General features: G+C 34.5%; 1 protein-coding gene across 1 annotated transcript; it reads right to left on the bottom strand.

Moving 5' to 3' along the window:
- Positions 1-1,198: 1,198 nt before the first annotated feature.
- On the bottom strand, positions 1,199-15,405 carry LOC145312456 (uncharacterized). Its single transcript, XM_080151713.1, has 17 exons — positions 14,884-15,405; positions 14,574-14,628; positions 13,665-13,718; positions 12,795-12,896; positions 12,107-12,190; positions 11,587-11,669; positions 11,229-11,341; positions 8,471-8,528; positions 7,363-8,269; positions 5,882-6,898; positions 4,934-5,101; positions 4,189-4,359; positions 3,741-3,827; positions 3,016-3,098; positions 2,641-2,753; positions 1,820-1,926; positions 1,199-1,409 (listed from the first exon to the last, which is right to left on the bottom strand). The coding sequence occupies exons 1-17, from the start codon at positions 15,006-15,008 to the stop codon at positions 1,350-1,352; spliced, it is 3,387 nt and encodes a 1,128-aa protein (XP_080007839.1). The 5' UTR covers positions 15,009-15,405; the 3' UTR covers positions 1,199-1,349.
- Positions 15,406-20,159: the final 4,754 nt, after the last annotated feature.

Raw genomic sequence — 20,159 nt, 5'->3', positions numbered from 1 at the left:
CACCAAAAAAAAATTTTTTATTGCATTTCTCGCCGAATTAGGCAATTTGGAATCATTTGAGACCATGTTATTTTTTTCAAAAATTTTTCCCCTTACAAGCACCTAGGTCAGTAAAAAAATATTTGAATAAAAAATGGCGGCGGGACCGCCGCTCCTGCCGTCATTTTTTTCAAATTCTCGTTTATCAATGTATATTCTGAGCTACTCCTGTGCTTTTAAAGATATTCAAACAAAATCTCTTTAGGTTGGTAAGTAAAAAATATTTGAATTAAGAAAACAGCGGCGGAGCCGCCGCTTCCGCCGTCCGCCGCTGTTTTCTGCCGCCACAAAATTTTTTTTTTTATTTCTCCCCTTACAAGCAACCTTGCTCCCGCCATCCGCCGCCGCCGTTTTCCGCCACCGCCCCCAAAAAATTTGAAAAAATAACTTGGTCTCATATGATTCAAAATTGCCTAATTCGGCGAGAAATGCAATAAAAAAAATTTTTTTGTTGGCGGCGGAAAACGGCGGCGGACGGCGGGAGCGGCGGTCCCGCCGCCATTTTTTATTCAAATATTTTCAAATATTTTTTTACTGACCTACCTAAAAATATTTTTTTTCAATATCTTTAAAAGCACAGGAGTAGCACTGAATTTAAGATATACCTTGATAAGCGAGAATTTGAAAAAAGCGAGAAGTCCCCCCGCAGGGGTGCTTGTAAGCGGAAAAATTTTTGAAAAAAATAACATGGTCTCAAATGATTCCAAATTGCCTAATTCGGCGAGAAATGCAATAAAAAAATTTTTTTTGGTGGCGGCGGAAAACGGCGACGGGCGGCGGGAGCGGTTGTCCCGCCGCCGTTTTTTTTTAAAGATATCAATAGTTGGGGTAATTAGTGACCCAGCCCAAAAGATTTCATCCAATTATCTCTAAAACTAAGGGAGTAGCACCCAAAATAAAATTGCTAGTATGTCGTGGCACGAGTCACCACATTTTACCCCCCCCCCCCCTTTACTAAACTTAACACTTTAAGTTTCAATATTAAAAAAATATTAAAGAGTAGCGTGAAAATTTAAGGGAAATTCTATGGAAAAAAAATAAAGTTTGTATCGATTATTCCAAATTATCTGATTTGGCGAGAAAGGAATTATAAATAAAGCCTTAATTATAAGAGAAGCTTTAGTAAAATCAGAAACAGTTTTCAGAAATTAAATAACAATTATAAAACAAAACAAATATATTTCCATAATATCACATTTCATTACAGAAGGTATCAAAACAAACAAATGATATGAACAATCTAAAAAATATATATCTTGACTCGGTGAGTTCAGAATTATATTCTGCTGTGTTGAAAATACTTAAAATCTCTATGGAGCTCCCATGATTGCTCCCCACAGATCACCTTCTTGGTCAGAACCACCTTCCTCCTTAGATAATATATAACAGTCAAACTTCTCCAAAAATCATTCTTAAGATTTTGATTACTTCCTTTTTAAATGGTTAAATCTGACACATACTAGCCAATGCTTTTGCTTACCTATAGTTTATAATCATATATGGTTTACTTTTTGTGGTAAAATGACGATAAAGCATTACTTTTTTCCCCAATCAGTTAAAAAGGTGAGGTAAATAAAACCTTTAATAGTTCTTTGTCTAATTGTATTATAAACAGCTTTTCGCGGATATAAAAATTTACAATTAAAGATTAAACCAGTTTAGCCCCAAGATGCATAGAATACCGAATATAATACGATACATGATTGTTCAGTCTGGCTTAGAACCGGTTCTAATCCAGCGGATATAAATCGGTTTCGAAGCCATACTCGAAAAGAATTACCTCAGATTCACTGTTTTCAGCAGGTGGAGGTTGATACTTCTGATCTGCCAGCTCCGTCACTGATTTACCCAGAATCTTGGCATATTGGTCCACGCTTCCAATCATGTCTAAAATTTTAGAAAATTTAATGTAAAATATAAAATACAAGTTCTTTATTATTAATACATAAAATCGAAGCTTTGCAACTTTATAAAACACTTGAGTCTGATATCGAATAGGAAAAAGAGGGGGGAGGGGAAGTTTGTACACATAAAATATTGCCCAGGATGTTATGACTTTTTTTTATAGTTCCAATCCAATTATTGTTTTAATATCTCTTATATGATTGGATCATTATAAGTTCTGAGCTTACTCTTATAGATATCGGGCTGATTTATTTAAAACCTTTTTTTACATGGACGAGTTTATCAGCCACCACAGATTTCATTTCGGCACTTTCCTTCTAGGGGCTAGTAAGCTCAGAACTTTATAATTTTTTATATTTGGGAGGGAGAGGGGCTACCCCCATAAGCCCAATAAGCAGAGCTCTATCGTCTAAATACTTTGCAATATGAAGGCTGTGCAAAAAAATTCATATTAAGCAGCTTGTGCTTATATTAGAAAAATGCTAAGCATTCCGCTAGAACCGCTATAGCCAATTTGAATATTTAAAAGGTCCACCCTTTTTTGCACACCCTTTAACACAGGCTTTGTTTTTCAGCTAAAGAGCTTTATTCATTCTGATAGACATCGTTCTTCTTTGTATTATAAACAATGCTTTGCTTAGGTGCTAACATGACCATGGTAGCGACTTAACTAAAACTGATTATCAACCGTTTTACCTGGAAGATCTGTGACAGTATCATCTGTTGTCTTTTCAGTATCTGGTGAAGTTACTGTAGCTGCTGAGCTAGCTGCGCCAGGGTTAGATGTACTAGCTTTATACTCTTCTTTCCTACAACAACACATTTTTTATGGATCTAAAGGGACAAAACAACGTACAACAAATCAAAAGATAACTCTAACGATGATAAGCAGATGATAATTACTAAAAAAAGGGGCTCGTAGTTCAGTGGTAACATACTAAGTTATGGTGATGAGAGTTAGAGTTCAAGTCCCCATGTGACAACTCGAATTGCTCATTCGTAATTCATTCGCGCAACTTTCCCTTGGTAAGAAGGACTAGTATACTAAACAGCACCAGTTACATGACTTACTTTGGTTGTTCTTGATTAGATCCACCAGCAGCAAGTTTCATTTTCATCTTTGCCTTACTTACAAGCTTACTTGATGTAAACACCTAAAATCATCAAAAATACAATTTCTTTATAGAGAAAGCAGGGTTTCGGATCCGCATTGATTTTATGCGGATCCGGATCCGGATCTTTGACAATAAAAATAAAATCACCAAATTTTTCAAAAAAATGTTATTCTTTAATTCGAAGTCAAAAATACTTTTAATTTTGAAGTCTGAACCTAAACCTTAAAGATTGGCTCTCATCAAGAGAATGTCTGAGATTTTATATAAATTTAGGTAGATTTTTCCATTTTTTCCGCATTTTTTGGAGTCTAAGGATCCGGATCCTTGGACTCAAAAATATGCGGATCCTTGCGGATCCGGATCCGGATCCAGATCCGGATCCGAAACCCTGAGAGAAAGGATACTTTAATAAAATTCAACTCTCTTTTTGTGGGCGGGGGTTATTTTTTTTTAGGAACGATTTCTATTAGGAGGGTAGAGTTATACTCCCGTGAAATAAAAATCTGTACAAAGTACATATAAGGCATCTTCATTGTAAAGGAGAAAAATATCGATCAGATTCAGCAGTTAGCATGATCATTCGCTACATAGTACAGACAGACAACCTGTTACTTTTGTTAAAGGCATTTTGTAGAATTAAATTATTAAATTTGCAAAAATACGTAATTTTATAAAAGTTACCTCTTTCATTTTCTCGTCATTTTTCCATCTTTCCTCCCAATTAGCTTTGTCCAATTCTTGCTGGGCATCTACCAAATCTTTGCTTGCCTTTTGATAATATATATTATATTCCATAAGTGCTGGCAGGAAAGAATAGTTTGTAAAATTATAACCATATTATAATCCCTTGCTTTAAAAGTTATTGGTTATCGTACACACAGGACATTCGTAACAACACTGCATTATATAGAGGAGTTTCTTTCTATGGAGTTTTTTTTCACTATCCGAATGGTAAGTATAAGTAAATTTTGATTTATCATTATAACCATACTTTATAGGTATTACAAAATGGACTTATTAATTTATAAAAAAAAACTAATTATGAAAAATGATATTTAAGCTTATTTATACAAAAAAATCTTAAACTAATATAAAATGCATAACAAAATCGAATTTAAAGAGTACTAACCCTATTAGGATCTGCTTGGCGACGTTGGCTTTTCCATAATTGGAACTCCGCCATCTTCCGCCGTTTACCGGCGTCCCCAGTACTGCCCATAGCTGCAAGTTCCGCCTCATCCTCCTCGAGTTCTTTCTGGCGGCGCAATCTTTCTGCTTTTAGTGGATCCTCTATGTTATCCTATTTCAATAAAGGGCGTCATTTTTTCTGCTTATTTTCCGTAAAGGTGTGTGATTGATACAAAGTTATAATTATATATTTTCACTAACACACAAACAGAAAAATTTCATGGTGATTGATTGATTGTCTTTATAAGTTTGTCTTAAGTGAGAAAAGATTGTCTAATTTAGCGATAAAATGCAAAAAATCGGCGGGATGTATCATTGTATGTAACAATGTTTAGATGTAAACCGCGATGAAAAAAATATTTTCTATAAGTACACGAAACCAAAATACGGTATACTACCCCTCTTTCACTTTAACTTTCAATACATACCCATTAATTGGTTAGTTCAAAACTAGCAGTGTCCTAACTTTTCTACAAATAATTTTTATCTACAGAATACGTACCTTTCTTTTTAAAAATTATTCGGAATAGAATGCATGTACATCAATTTATCGTCCAATGTAATATCCCTCCGCATTGAATTTTTAAACCCTCACCCGAAGTCTATATTAATAGCTAAAAAATCACACCTCCCTGTCCAAACTGGCAGAGTACTTGATCCGCCAATACAAATACGCTAAAAAGTACCTTTCCATCGCCCTGCATGGCCTCATTGTAGGACGAATAAAATGAATTTGACTCTTCCGGATTTTCCTTTTCTTTTTCATCATTTTCTTCCAACTGATCAACTTCCTCCTCTGGTTCATCTTCTTCTTCTTCTGGTTCTTCCTCCTCAATTCTAACTGCAGATGAAGCCTAAAAATACAGTTTAACAAGAATTAGTTTTTCCTAAAATTGTAGGCATTTGCTTTAATGAAAAATGTTTAATTTAATTAATCTAGAACCTTCCTAAAAAGAGAAATGTTTCTTTAACAGGCTTTTTAGAACCTTACGGTTTAACCCCCCCTAGCAGATAGTTTTTTTTATGTATGTTAAGTTTTTATTAACTACTGAAACAAAGAAGTTCTCTGTTTTAAAAAAGTCTCACATATGTCCTAGGATTGCCTTTGGCAAATTTTATGTCCTTCCATACCCCTTCAAATACAGAGCACCTGGTATTATCCTCTTAGAAATCTTTTTTTCAATATTGAAAATTTTAGTACCCCCCTCCCCCCCCCCCCCCCGAGAGCGAACCCCCCCCCCCGACAGCGAACCCCCCCTCCCCCCCCCCCCGACAGCGAACTATGAACTCTGGCCGCAGCGCTCGGCTCCCTAGCCTGCCTAGCCGCAGCGCTCGGCCCCCTTGCCTGCCTAGCCGCAGCGCTCGGCTCCCTAGCCTAAAACCTAACCTAACCTAACCTAAAATAGTTGTTCGTCGGTAGTCGGGGGGGGGGGGGGGGGGGGGAGGGTACAAAATTGAAAAAAATTGAAAAAAAATTTTAGAGGATAACGCCGAAAAAAGATTACGGTCATGCGAACGGAGGTGTCTCCAAACAAATAACGACAAATCAAATTTTTTTTAAATTGGTAAAAGTGAAATAATCAAATCAAATATATATTTTTTTAATGGCATAAATAATCACATAAAAACTGTACCTGAAAAGCCTGCATTCTTCGCAATCTATCTGCTCTAATCTTCTCCTGTTTAGTTCTATTTTTTTGCTCAATCTTCTCATGTTTATCCCTGATCTCAATATCCTCTAGAGTCTCGAACCCTGGCTGCGCTACCTCCTCATCTAATTCTTTATCCCAAACATCCTTGCGCATGACAAGTTGGTAATCTTCTGGCGTATCTTTAGCAGTGAAGCTCTGTGCATACGATTTTAGTGCCTCCTTGGCTAATCTCTCCTCTTTTTCTTTTTCATCCTCTGAGGCTGTGAGCTCGAGTTCAGTCTCTTCTCCTTCACTGGAGGTCAGCTGTTCTTTGTCACTGTCATCTTTGATATATTTTGTGTTGGCTTCTTTCCATTTCTTCCGTTCTTTCAGATAATTCTTCTTTTCTTCTCTACTCATCTTTTTCCATTCCTCTTTTGTCACCTTTCTAAACCCATCGTCAGGTTTATTTTTGGAAACTTTCTTCTTCTCTTTTTCGCCTTTTGATTTTCCTTTTCCATTTTCTGATCCTTGTTCAGAATCATCACTTGAATTTGAATAGTAACCATCATGTTTCTCAAAAACTCGTTTGGGTGCTTTGACAAACTTTGGCTTGTGATCCTTGATCTTTTCAGCAATGTCAGGCGCGTCAAAGTCATATTTCTTGAGTGACCACTCACTGTCCTCTTCTCCCCTACGTCCCCTACGCCTTCTACCCCTACCTGCTCTTGCTCTGGAGATGTTTGTGCTTGTTCCTGCTTCCTCACCTTGATTAGTATTATCATTTTCATCACCATCTGTGCCTTTTTCTTCACCCTCATCACCAGCAACTTTTTCGGGATTATTTGCAGCAGCTGTTTCAGCAGCAGCAGCTTCAGCCTTGCTGACCAGCTTGCTTCTGAGATTGCGCATTTTCTGTAGGAGCTCGGCATGATCTTCTTCTCTGTCAATTTCATCCTCAGCGTCGCTGTCAACTGCATCCTCAACTTCACCAGCCTCAACGTCACTGCCACCTTCAATCTAAAGAACAGAAGTTGGAAAAATATATATATATTGGAAGGCAGCTATGAAAGGTGGGGGGGGGGGGGGGAGTTTTGCCACTTTCGCCTACTCTGTGATTTGTCGAGATGTAATATACCTTTATGATAAATGTAAGCCTACAAATTTAATTGTCAAAACTTGCCGCGCAATTCTTGTTTTAGAAAAGGTGTAGGTATTTTTAAATCTCTCTTTATTAATGCTAAATTTGATATGGTGTTCTGTTACTAATGTTTACTTATAGTTGGTAAGCCTTGAGGATTATAAACTGGTGGGAACCCCCTAATATAAATAACAATTTTAAGAATTGAAATGGATTACAAGGTGAAATTTACCTTTTAAGGATGGGGAAAAGTTTTAAAAGTTATTTTCTACCAATTTGAATTATCATAAAAAATTTTCTGTGAAAAACCTAGTTGTGTTTAAAATAAGAAAAAAAATATTACCTTTCTTTTAGGCCTTGTTTTGCCTTGGCCTTTATTTTCAGCTCTGTTGAATGCTCGCCGTTCATTTAGGAGTGGCTCGTCCCTGTCATAAGGTCTTCTCTGATCATCTGAAGAACCACTTGATATATTTTCATGGATATCATTCTCAACTTCAATTTTATCATCTTTAGTTCTGTAAGCTCTGTCAGAATCTAATCTTTCTCCCTCTTCTAAATCTTTCTTTTTGTTTATTTTAGTTTTGTGGTGTTCTTGTAATGCTTCCTTTTCTTTTTCCTCTTGCTGTTTCATTTCTCTAATTCTATTTAGTAATTTCTCCTTATCTTTATTTTTCTTCATTTCTTCTTTCTTCTTGTGATCAGCAATCATTTTATTTCTTTCCTTTTCAAGTATCTTTCTTCTTTCCTCTTGTTCCTTTTCAATTAGTTGTTTCTTCTTTTCCTTAGCTTCCTCGGCTAGTTTCTCCCTTTCAATTCTTTCTTGTTCCATTTTCTCTTTTCTGATCTGTTCTTCATACAAGAACAAGGCTTCTTGTTCTTTTCTAGCCTTAATTTCATCTTCAATCATTTTCTTATTTTCTGACATCATCAACATTTGTCTTGCCTTGCTCATAGCCTTGTTTTCACTGTTAAAAACTCTGTCATCCTGAGCTTCTTTCTCCTCTGTCTTGTTTTCTTCAGCTGTTTCCATTTTCTCGTCATCTTTTGTCTCCTCCTCCTCTATGCTATCCTCTCGCTTACGAATATTTTTCTTTTTGTTGACTGCTGCGCCATCTGTTGTCTCTTCGTCCTTCTTTTCTTTTTCTTTACCCTGTTCTTTCTTTTTAGCTTCATCAAGAGCTTCTTCAATAGCAAGAGTTTCAGCTTCTCCTTCATCCTTGCCAGCTTTCATCAAAAGTGCCTTGATTGCCCTAAAAATCAAAATCAAAGTTGTATAGATTCTTTTTTTAAACTTCCCATTACATCCTTTTTTTTCATGTCAATGTTTTAACACTTGTATGTTGGACTCAGAAACAATGGGTCAAAAAAATTTAAAAATCCAATAGAGGTATGTAATAAAAATAATGTTTTAATTTTGAAGATTCACTTAAAAATTAAAATAGGTATAATACCTGGCTCTCATTTCAAGCTCCAGAAGTTCCATCATTGTCTTACCCTGATCTTCGCCGTCTGAAAGAGAATATTTTTAATCGATACACTACCTAACAAGTTATATAATAATATGTATTGTAGATATGTACCTAATTTACAGGGTGGGGCAAATAAAACCGGAATTTCTAAAGGGCAATAGCGCCAAAATTAATTGACCAATTTGAACGTTTGACCCCACTATAAAAAGCTTAGGTAATGACTTTTTTGCCCACAGAAATTTTAAGATGGTGGAGGCAGGGTTGGTAAAAAACCAGGTTTTTAAAAAAGAACAAAACAGTTTGTTTTTTTGGTTTAAACCGGTTTTTTTTTTAAAAATAATATCCAAATAATAGTATTACACTAGTCCCCAAAGTTTAATTATAACGTAACGTTTTCTTAATTGTTTGTTTGGGGACATCAGTGAATTTTGATTATTTGGCTCATTAAGTTAGGTGTTCAAACATTTTAACCACTAATTTAAGACTACAGATTGGTTAATTTTGTTTATCATCCTTGGGGATGTATATCAATTTATCGGCCATTGTCTTATCCCTTTAGATCCCTGAGTTTTCGCCCTTGTTTTTTTAACTAAAGAAATCTTTTTGAAAGCTGAAAGCAGGGATGTAAAGGGATAAGACAATGGCCGATATATTCATGATATAATCACCAAAGAACAAGATTTAAACTAATAAAAGAATTTTTTATCAGGTATTTAGGTTTTTGACACTTATGTACTGTATTATTCACATTATAAAAAGATAAAACTGGAAAGATAGGCCTTTGTATAAATATTTTTTAGTAGCGAAGCTACTCTATAATTTGAAATGTCCGTCTGTCTTAGTTTGGGGGAAACGTGATTTTCTCGGCTCCTATGAAAGATAAAAGGTTGCAATTTTTTGACAACATTCCCATTATCAAGGAGCCCAATTAACTATAAAACATCAATGGCGGTCGGACCGCTTTTTAGCAGGTTTTAGGCTATTTTTGTATTTTTCACAATTTTCTCCATATCTTTGGTGTTATGGTCCAATTTCAAATTTTTTTTTCAGTTTTAGATAAAAAATAAAATTTCCTGTCATTTCAAGAAAACAACTATGGCGGTCAGACTGCCTTTAAGCAGGTTTTAGGCTATTTTTGTATTTTTCACATTTTTATCCATACATTTAGTGTTTATGGTCCGATTTCCAAAATTTTTTCAGTTATAGATATCAAAATTAAATTTCCTGTCTTTTTGCAGGTTTTTGGCTATTTTTATATTTTTTTCATTTTTCCTCATATCTTTGGTGTTTATCGTCCAATTTCAAATTTTTTTTTAGTTAAAAATATCAAAATTAAATTTCCCGTTGTTTTGAGCATCCAGTATGTAATTTACTTTGACCGTCAGTCTATTAGTCATAGTACTGATATATAAGTATTAAAAAATTTAAAACAAATGTTGAAAAGGTTTCGTGATTTTTCCCCAATATACATGTTTTTGACAACTAATATTTAAATTCTTATACATAATTTTTGTGCTTCGCTACTTATGGATGTTGTCATCCTTGTTTTAAAAACCATCCCCACCTTGGTTTTTTAAAGCTTTTTTTTTTTGGTTTAAAACACTTAAATTAAATCAAGTGGTTTTTTTAATGCCAACCCTGGATGGAGGACGTGTGCTCCGAACTGGCCGTGCATATGTTCAACAAGGCAGTTTAGAAATGCGCCCGTAGTGTACCCTGGATTCTCAACTTAGACCCAGAATCTGACCTCAGCCCATTTCTAGGTGAGATACTTATCAAACTAGCTGGAGATATTGTTGGATGCATAAGTAAGACACTAGAAAAGACTAGAGCTATATTTCCCAAATGGCTTGGCCGTAGTACCCCGGCAAAGTGAAACATGGCGGTTTTGAGATGAAAAAAACTTTAAAATATCTTGAAAATTTCTCGGTTCTCGACTTTAGGGTCCCAAATGGAACCTTAAAACTCGTTTTCGACTTTAGGTTGCGCCGACATCCCTAGCTAAATCTTTATGCTATTTCCAAAAAAGTATAGAACACCGTTCTAGCTCAACTGCGGCCAATATGAGAGCTATCGTATCGAGGGGTAGCTTGACAGATGAGTGATTTTAAATCCTGCGGTTATTCACGTCCCTAAGGAGATGTGGCCGCCCAGCAGCCCCGATCTTAATCCAATCGACTATTGGGCCTGGGTCTCCATTGAAGCACGAACCAATACGTGCCCATACAAAAAAACCTCCATCATTGCCATTAATATAAAGGAGAACTTCGCTAGCTCGGACAGGGACAAGATGATAGGCAGGTAGAGGCGGGAATTGGGGCTGGCGGCGATTTTATTAAATAATCTAAAAGTCATATACCTAATTTGCTTCTTTAAAATTGACGATTTCATGTTCATTTGTTTAGAAATATCAAGCATTGTAAGATCATTTAGATAGAAAATACTTAAGGTGGGGGGGGGGGGGGGGGGGGTTAATGCAACCATCTCGTAATCAATGTATAAATGGTACTTAAAATTTGAATTTCTATCTGAAATTTTGCATAAGTAATCCTTAGTAGGTTTGTTTCCCCAAAATCGATTAAAAAGTTGGAAAAAGTAACGACTGGCGGCTCAGCCGTCAAGTCGGTTTTTGGCTGCTTTACAGGGCAAATCCATCATTATTTACGTAGGGTCCAAAAATTGTGCGGATTGCGAATTCGTATTGCCAACCATAAAAATAATACATAGAGCTTCAGCTTACCCTTTTCTTCATTTTTGTCCTTCTTGCTGCGTTCATGTTCAACAGTTTTGCCTGTCGACAAAATAACTTTCTTTTTCACTGGAGCCTCACTCTCTTTCTTACCAAAGGCAATCCTAAAATAGGAATAAATAATTGATGGAAAATCTATGATAAAAGAGATGTATTACGATCCAATCCATTGGTACTAAGTATGAGAGGGTTGTTTAATTTAGCTTGCCTTTACTTTTCTGGCAGTCTGAAATGATTAAAAATATTGCACTAAGAAACCAGTCAATTTTAGCTCCCGGAAAACTTAGAGGCATAGGTAATAGTTTTTCTCCAAGTGCCATATTAACGTTTTGATATCCAATCTACATACTTATGAGTCCTCTTGTTGATATCTTTCTTGAGAATATTCTGGAAAGCATCATCCTCTGAATCAGATCCTTTCTTTCCTTCGTCCTAAACAACAAAGATTATGTCCCAATCAGTGGCATGAATTCACTAGAGGGGAGGTGGAGTGGGCGGGTGTATAAAGAGTTTAAAGGGAAGACAGGCCTGACCAATATAAATATTAAGGGATGGGTTGATATTCCTGTATTCAACTCTTCCGCATGCCTATGGTCCTTCTTATGGAAGCAAAGCTTGATGAAATCAGGATAGGAAGGAATATTATTATTGTCAACAAGTACCTATATCAGTAATAATAAGCAAACAACTTTTTTGATAAAAGTTGAACTATTCACAAATGTTTTGTTGAAATGAAATAAAAATCAAATCTTACTCCAATTATAAATCACGGTTTGATAAATATTTTTGTTGGTTAGCTCATACCTATCAAAAGAAATTTTTTTATAATATTGTGTAAACCTTTCACTGATTTAGTAAATAAAGCTAACCTCAGTTTCTGTTTCTATTCCAGAGCTTTCTAACATTTCTTGTCCAGCTAAAACATGTTTCAGTCTTTTCTTACTCATTCCCATCTAAAATAATTGCAGTTTTATGTCTAAACTTTTTTCAACCAGCGGCATTATAAGTGATAACCTGCCTGCTTGCTGTCTGGTTCAAGGCTGGTCCACATCGCGTCATACTAGTGACGTTCAAAAAGCACGGGACACTAATAGGGAGAATAGGGGAATGGATTGGCCTATAAACAGGCACAACACATAACCATGCACAGTTAGGACTTCCAGACAAATGTCGTGCAATCAAACGTTGCTTGTCTGTTTAGATGTTACTTAATCTAATATCCCAATAGGCGTATGAGTATCGCATTGATGCTCTGAGTTCTCTAGATGATCACTTGAAACCGATGAGAGTCCCGCCCCATCGAGGTAATTAACTAAGAATGCTTGAACTTTATCAGAACTACGTACCCATACAATTCACTTACAAATTACTTTACAAAAAGGGCAGAGCTAATTATTATATCAATAGGCTGAAAAAGTAGGTATTTAAGCAGCAATGATTTAAATTGACATATTTTTATGTTTCAATCTAATAAAACAGGCTAGAAATCTTAGTAGCTACCTAATGTTTAATTGCAGTAAAAAGGTTATTCCTTTCAATCTAGTAAAATATCCTTACCAGTTGTTCTAGGCAGATTGCTTTTAAATCTTCGAGTTCTAAATCAACCAGAGATGGGGGCAACATAGATTTTAACTTCTTCCCAGTTATAGTTGAAAACACCTAAAATGCAAATAAGTGTACAGGTACTTTGTTTTTAATACCTAGTTGTTTTTCACTTTCCTTACATTGCAAGAGCAGAAGGTATCAAATTTAGCAAGATAATTTGGTAAATATAAAAGGTATTCAGAGCTTTTGAATTTACGAAAAGAGAAATAAATTTTCCTTTTCCTTGACCTATTCCTTTGATAATTAAAAAAAGGGGGGGGGGGGGGCGGGGTCAAATGTGGTGACTCGTGCCACAACATATCAGCAAGTTTATTTTGGGCGCTACTCCCTTAGTTTTAGAGATAATTGGGTAAAATCTTTTGGATTGTGTCACTAATTACCCCGGCCCAAGTTTTGAAATCTTAAAAAAACGGCGGAGGGACCGCCGTTCACCGCAATTTTTCGCCGCCACCAAAAAAATTTTTTTTTATTGCATTTCTCGCCGAATATGGCAATTTGGAATCGTTTTAGACCATGTTATTTTTTTCAAAATATTTTTCCCTTATAACCAACCCTCATTTTTTTTTCAAATTCTCGTTTATCAAGGTTTATCTTAAATTCAGTGCTTCTCCTGTGCTTTTGAAGATATTGGATCCAAATCTTTATAGGGTGTCACTAATTACCCCAAGTTTAGGTAGTTAAAAAAAAACGGCTGCAGGATCGCAGCTCCCGCCGTTCGCCGCAGTTTTCAGTTGCCGCCGCCAAAAAATATTTTTTTGCATTTCTCGCCGAGTTAGGCGATTTGGGATCATTTGAGACCATGACTTTAAATTGAGTAATTACCTGATTTATCATTTCTTCCCTGTCATTGAGGTAGTGTGAGATTGGATACACTTCCTGAAAAAAAGAATTTTAAATATTTACCCAATGAAAATTTTAAAAAAATAAAAAAAGCTACCTATTCAATCAGAAATAATACCTACCCTCTTAACCTCCCTTCTATTTTTTTTGGTTTTAATTAAAATATCAGGGAGCTTTATTGTCTGTTGTCTGCTTTCTTAGTTTGTTTTATTTAGTACAGAGCTGGATCTTTAAATCATTTCAATGGTGCGCCAAATCGAAGTGAGCCAACTTTCCACCAATGAGAGCACAGCATTTTAAGATGCCGCACTGTGATTGGCTGAAATTCGGAGCACCCCGATATGGCGAACCATTGAAATGATTTAAAGATCCAGCTCAGTATGCTTGAATAATAATATTCAACAACAGGTAACGGTATTCTGCTATGATAACAGTAAAAATACAAATTAACAAAATATCTCAATGTAAATTAACCTAGTCTCTAAAATTACAAAGTAGCAAGCTGGTGTTAAGAGCAGCTTTGATTGAATCTCACTTACACCTATACCTTATTTCGGCGTTATTATAGGTTAGGTTAGGTTTAAGGCTAGGGAGCCGAGCGCTGCGGTAAGCAGGCAAGGGGGCCGAGCGCTGCGGCTAGGCAGGCTAGGGAGCCGAGCGCTGCGGCCAGAGTTCATAGTTCGCTGTCGGGGGGGGGGGGGGGGGGTGGGGGGGGGGGGTTACTCAAATTTTCAATATTGAAAAAAAAATTTCTAAGAGGATTATACCCTAATTTCTATTTTGTGAGGTGGTTGAAATCCCCGTGTGGCTGCAATACCACGAATCCTTGTTCAATATATCCTAGAGCATAATACAACAAATAAACTTGTGCCTTAAAATATCTTTCTTTACCTCGTCAAGGTCAATGTCACTTTCATCGGTCTCTGATTCAGAAGAAGTGTCAGATCTGAAAAAATAAATTTAAAAAAATTTGTTTCCTATATTACATTCATTTTGTTAGGGGCTCATTTAAGAATGAAAAGCAAAGCTTCTAAACAAATTAAAAAAATCCGTATGATTTATAGACTGCTATTCAACATTTACGCGAGAATCTTTATGTCCAGATTTTTGACAATTTTACCAGAACATGATTTTTTTGCCTGTATTGTCTATGTTGGTTTAAAAAATTGCACTCCTACTACTCCCCTCTGATATATATTACCTGTACTTTGCACGTTTTTTCTCTTTTTCCTTCTCCTTTTCCCGGATTTTCTTCCTCTTTTTATCTTTTTTCTTTAACTCTTTCAGAAACTTTTTATTTTCTGTCTTTGATTTCAAAGACGGCATTTTGTCTGAAACTTATTTTATAATTATTATATATATGTGTATGATAATGTATGATTTTTGAACATTTATATATAAATTCTCTGATAATATTCTATTATATTTAAATAATGCCATTTCATTGAAACAATATTACAGTGCTTTTTCATATAATATAATATTACACTGTAAGTTTACGAGAGAATTGGGTAAAATAGTTAAGCAGTAATGGTAAATATAAACTGATTGTTTGTCTTGTAAAAATGAGATGTATTGTCATAACTGGTTAGTTTAATTGTACTGGTAAAAATTAAATACAATATTTTACATTTTTATAAATAAACTTTGACTAATAAAAAAACTGAACACATGAAAGCGAGTAACATATAAATAATTTCAACTAAAATACAGCAAAATATATAAACAAGGATGACAACATCCATAAGTAGCGAAGCACAAAAAATCGTAGATGGGAATACGTACAAGTAGATTTAAAAGGTTTTTACTAAAATCAAGAATAGATTTATTGGATAAAATAAACATGAAACCTTGTTTTATTTTGTATGATGACGATGGTCAAAGTAAATTATGTTAAAGATGTTCATAACAATGAGAAAAATCATTTTGATACTGATATCCCAAAAAAGTTTGAAAATTGGATCAAAATAAACAAAGATATGGGGAAATATGTAAAACATATAAAATAGCCAAAAACCTGATAAAAGGCAGTCTGGCCGCCATGGTTGTTTTCTTAAAACGACAAAAAATTAATTTTTAAATCCTTAACTTAAAAAATTTAGAAAATCAGACCATATACACTGAAGATATGGAGAAAAGTGTTAAATATATAAAAATAGCCTAAAACCTGCCAAAAAGGCAGTCTGGCCATCATGGTTATTTTCTTTAAAAGACGGGAAATTTAATTTTGATATCTATAACTGAAAAAAAATTGAAAATCGGACTATAAACACTGAAGATATGGAGAAAAATGTTAAGAATATAAAAAAACAGCCTAAAACCTGCTAAAAGGCAGTCTGGTCGTCATGGTTGTTTTCTTTAAAAGACGGGAATTAAATTTTTATATCTATAACTGAAAAAATTTTGAAAATCGGACTATAAACACTGAAGATATGGAGAAAAATGTTAAGAATATAAAAAAACAGCCTAAAACCCGCTAAAAGGCAGTCTGGTCGTCATGGTTGTTTTCTTTAAAAGACGGGAAATTTAATTTTGATGTCTGTAACTGAAAAAATTTTGAAAATCGGACCATAAACACTGAAGATATGGAGAAAAATGTGAAAAATATAAAAATAGCCTAAAACCTGCTAAAAATCGGTCCGACCGCCAATGATGTTTTATAGTCAATTGTGCTCCTTAATGATGGGAATGTTGTCAAAAAATTTCAGAATTCTATCTTTTATAGGAGCTGAGTAAATCCCATTTCCCCCATAGCGTTACGGACTGACGGACTGACGGACTGACTGACGGACTGACGGACGGACGGACAAAGTGAATTATAGAGTAGCTTCGCTACTAATAAATTGAACTAGTAAAAACCAAGAAAAAGATTGAAAGGGGGGATGCGGATGAGACACTATTAAATAAAAAGTTTGTTTCGAGATGATTAAAAATTTCTAATTTGGCAAGAAATGACAAATAAATCGAAAGGAAACAGCTGTTTTCGGCGAAAGCGGCGGTTCCACCGCCATTTCTTCATTCTTCCACATTGTATCTCATTAAAGGAACTTCCGTGCCAAATTTTAGTGATGTAACTTTTTTGTGGTTAAGTTCCTTTGATTTTAGGTATAATTTCAAAAATGTCTCATATACTTTCCCACTTTTTAAAATGAACAAGGATGACAACATCCATAAGTAGCAAAGCACAAAAAATCGTAGATGGGAATACGTACAGGTAGATTTAAAAGGTTTTTACTAAAATCAAGAATAGATTTATTGGATAAGATAAATATGAAACCTTGTTTTATTTTGTATGATGACGATGGTCAAAGTAAATTATATAAAAGATGCTCATAACAATGGGGAAAATTATTTTGATACTGATATCCCATAAAAGTTTGAAAATTGGATCAAAATAAACAAAGATCTTGGGAAATATGTAAAACATATAAAAATAGCCAAAAACCTGATAAAAGGCAGTCTGGCCGCCATGGTTGTTTTCTTGAAACGACAAAAAATTTAATTTTTAAATCCTTAAAAACTTTAAAAATTTGGAAAATCGGACCATATACACTGAAGATATGGAAAAAAGTGTTAAATATATTTATAAATAGCCTAAAACCTGCCAAAAAGGCAGTCTGGCCGTCATGGTTATTTCCTTTACAGACGGGAAATTTAATTTTGATATCTACAACTGAAAAAATTTTGAAAATCAAACTATAAACACTGAAGATATGGAGAAAAATGTTAAAAATATAAAAAAAACAGCCTAAAACCTGCTGAAAAGGCAGTCTGGCCGTCATGGTTGCCTTCTTTAAAAGATGGGAAATTTAATTTTGATATCTATAACTGAAAAAATTTTGAAAATCGGACCATACACTGAAGATATGGAGAAAAATGTGAAAAATATAAAAATAGCCTAAAACCTGCTAAAAAGGCAGTCTGGCCTTCATGATTGTTTCTTTAAACGACAGGAAATTTAATTTTGATATCTGTAACTGAAAAAATTTTGAAAATCGGACCATAAACACTGAAGATATGGAGAAAAATGTGAAAAATATAAAAATAGCCTAAAACCTGCTAAAAATCGGTCCGACCGCAAATGATGTTTTATAGTCAATTGTGCTCCTGAATAATGGGAATGTTGTCAAAAAATTTCAGCATTCTATCTTTTATAGGAGCTGAGTAAATCCCATTTCCCCCATAGCGTTACGGACTGACGGACTGACGGACTGACTGACGGACTGACGGACTGACGGACGGACGGACAAAGTGAATTATAGAGTAGCTTCGCTACTAATAAAAATTTAACACACTAAATGCAAAAAATGATATTTCATAATTATACTAATATTATTTCAAGTTCTAATGCTCTATATATGTACAAAGATTAATTTAAATTAGGGTTGGCAATCCGAATCCGGAAAATTTTTGGGCCAATTTTGGAATCCGATTCCGGAATCCGTTTTATAATAGCGGATTCCGGATTCTTAATTGGTAGGCTAAAATTAGCGTCTTGAGTTTTTTCTTTCAACTCCCTCTTTTTGAAGGCAAAGATCCCCCCCCCCCCCCCCTACCCCCCATCTCTTCCCACATGAACCACGAAGTTGAGAGATCAGCTGGTAACGCAGAGCTCTCATTGTCCAGCCAATGATCACGTGATGAGCTGTTGAATCCAAGAGCTCAGATTGGACAGCCAACGATCACGTGATGAGCTTATAATCCACTCACCGTCAACTAAGCCCTCTAATTGGCTGTACAGTGGTCACATGACATCAAAATATATTTATTTTCATTTCACAGCTTTTCATGCTTCATTTATTTTTAAAAAAAAAGCCTTTTAAAATACTGCTACAATCAGGAATCTGCCAAAAATAAGAATCCTGAATCCGCCACTTTTTTTTGACAGATTCTTTTAAGAATCCGGAATCCAAATCTGGCCCAAAAATTCGACGGATTGCCATCACTTATTTAAATACCTCATAAATTTTTAGATGTAAATATGAAAATAGATGGCATAAAATACCATAAATATCACTTAACAAAAATGAAAATTGTGTTAAGATAAAATTTTAAATAATATATGTCATTTAAGTATTATGGTATATAATCTAATTGTATTACTCTAGATATTATTTCTGAATGAGAACTTTTTTCAAAGGGATACAGAAATAATTTGTAAATCCCGTTATATAATTATCTTGTAGATTTACAAACATCTTATTCACTTAAAAAACATAAGGCATGGAAATCTATCTAACAAAAAGTGATTATATTGAGAACTTTAAAAGGGAAGGGGCGGAAGTGACACTTTTTGAAACCAAAACTGAAAGTCAAAGGAACTCTAATAAATAAAGAGTTACCTACAGCTCTGAGATTTCACATGGTAGTTGCTATATATAGGTACAACATGAAACTGTTAAGAAACGGCCTTTTCTCGCTATATTAGATAATTTTTTTCATAAAAATTTCCCTTATATTTTCACTTGACACTTTTTATTAAACATTTCAATGTTAAATATTAAAAGTGTCAAGTGCAAATATATTGAACGGCATCATACTTCAAGTAAACCACACTTGTCTTCTACTGCAATAGCAGCCTTCCACTTTCCTATCGTTCCTGTATGAAAACAATGTGTGAATACACATTACTGCATACTTCCTAGTTTTTAGGAAACTGCCATTAGGGAAGAATTTTTTTTTATAAATTAACCATATAAATAAAATTTGACTGTATATATAAATGTATATAATATTCATTTATTATTTTTTTTTTTTTTTTTTTCTATGTATGTACACCCAAGAATAATAAATCTAATCTATATTTGCATTTGGAGAGAAAAAGCGAAAAAAAATCGGCGGGAAACAACGGTTTTCGGCGGGAGCAGCCGTTTCTTCACAGTTCCATATTATACCTCTTCAAAGCAACTGCCATGTCAAATCTCAGAGCTGTAACTCTGTATTTAGTTAAGTTGAGTACCTTTGACTTTTAGTTTTGGTTTCAAAAAGTGTCACTTCCGCCTCCCCCCTTTTAATAAAATGTATGTATATCAAAATGCCTTAAAGGCTACCCAATAAATTTTATATCCTTAGATACATACTGATATTCATTCTAAAAAAACAAGGTTTGAGTAATAATTGAATATAAATAAGACACATATTAAATAACAATGTAAATTATTGTTTTAGGATTTATTGTATGCCTTTCAAGAAAAAAGCAATGATTTATGCTATATGATTTTTAAAGATCTTTGTTTGTATGAAATACCTGTCATATATTTGTACGAAAAATACTTTAATTCCATTAGATTCTTTTTATTAAGTAGTTTTTTATTTAGTTAACTTAGATTGTTTGAATTACCTATAATTTACAAAAAAAAATATAAAAAACTATACCCTGATAAATTATAAACAAAACACATAACAACAAGGATGACAACATCCATAAGTAGCGAAGCACAAAAAATAAAATCATGGATGGTAATATGTACAAGTAGA

The sequence above is a fragment of the Acartia tonsa genome, chromosome 2 (genome assembly GCF_053477335.1).
Source record: "Acartia tonsa isolate MP-2025a chromosome 2, ASM5347733v1, whole genome shotgun sequence".
In the NCBI taxonomy this organism is placed as follows: Eukaryota; Metazoa; Arthropoda; class Copepoda; order Calanoida; family Acartiidae; genus Acartia; species Acartia tonsa.
This window is presented reverse-complemented; position numbering and strand designations above follow the sequence as displayed.

What these genes read in the sequence shown, in the direction of transcription:
- LOC145312456 (XM_080151713.1), bottom strand. Translation starts at nt 15,008, where the DNA reads ATGCCGTCTTTGAAATCAAAGACAGAAAATAAAAAGTTTCTGAAAGAG. An exon ending in CCATGCAGGGCGATGGAAAG is followed by an intron (nt 4,360 to 4,933) that starts GTACTTTTTAGC and finishes TTATTGAAATAG; the next exon opens with GATAACATAGAGGATCCACT. An exon ending in ATGACGAGAAAATGAAAGAG is followed by an intron (nt 3,099 to 3,740) that starts GTAACTTTTATA and finishes TGATGATTTTAG; the next exon opens with GTGTTTACATCAAGTAAGCT.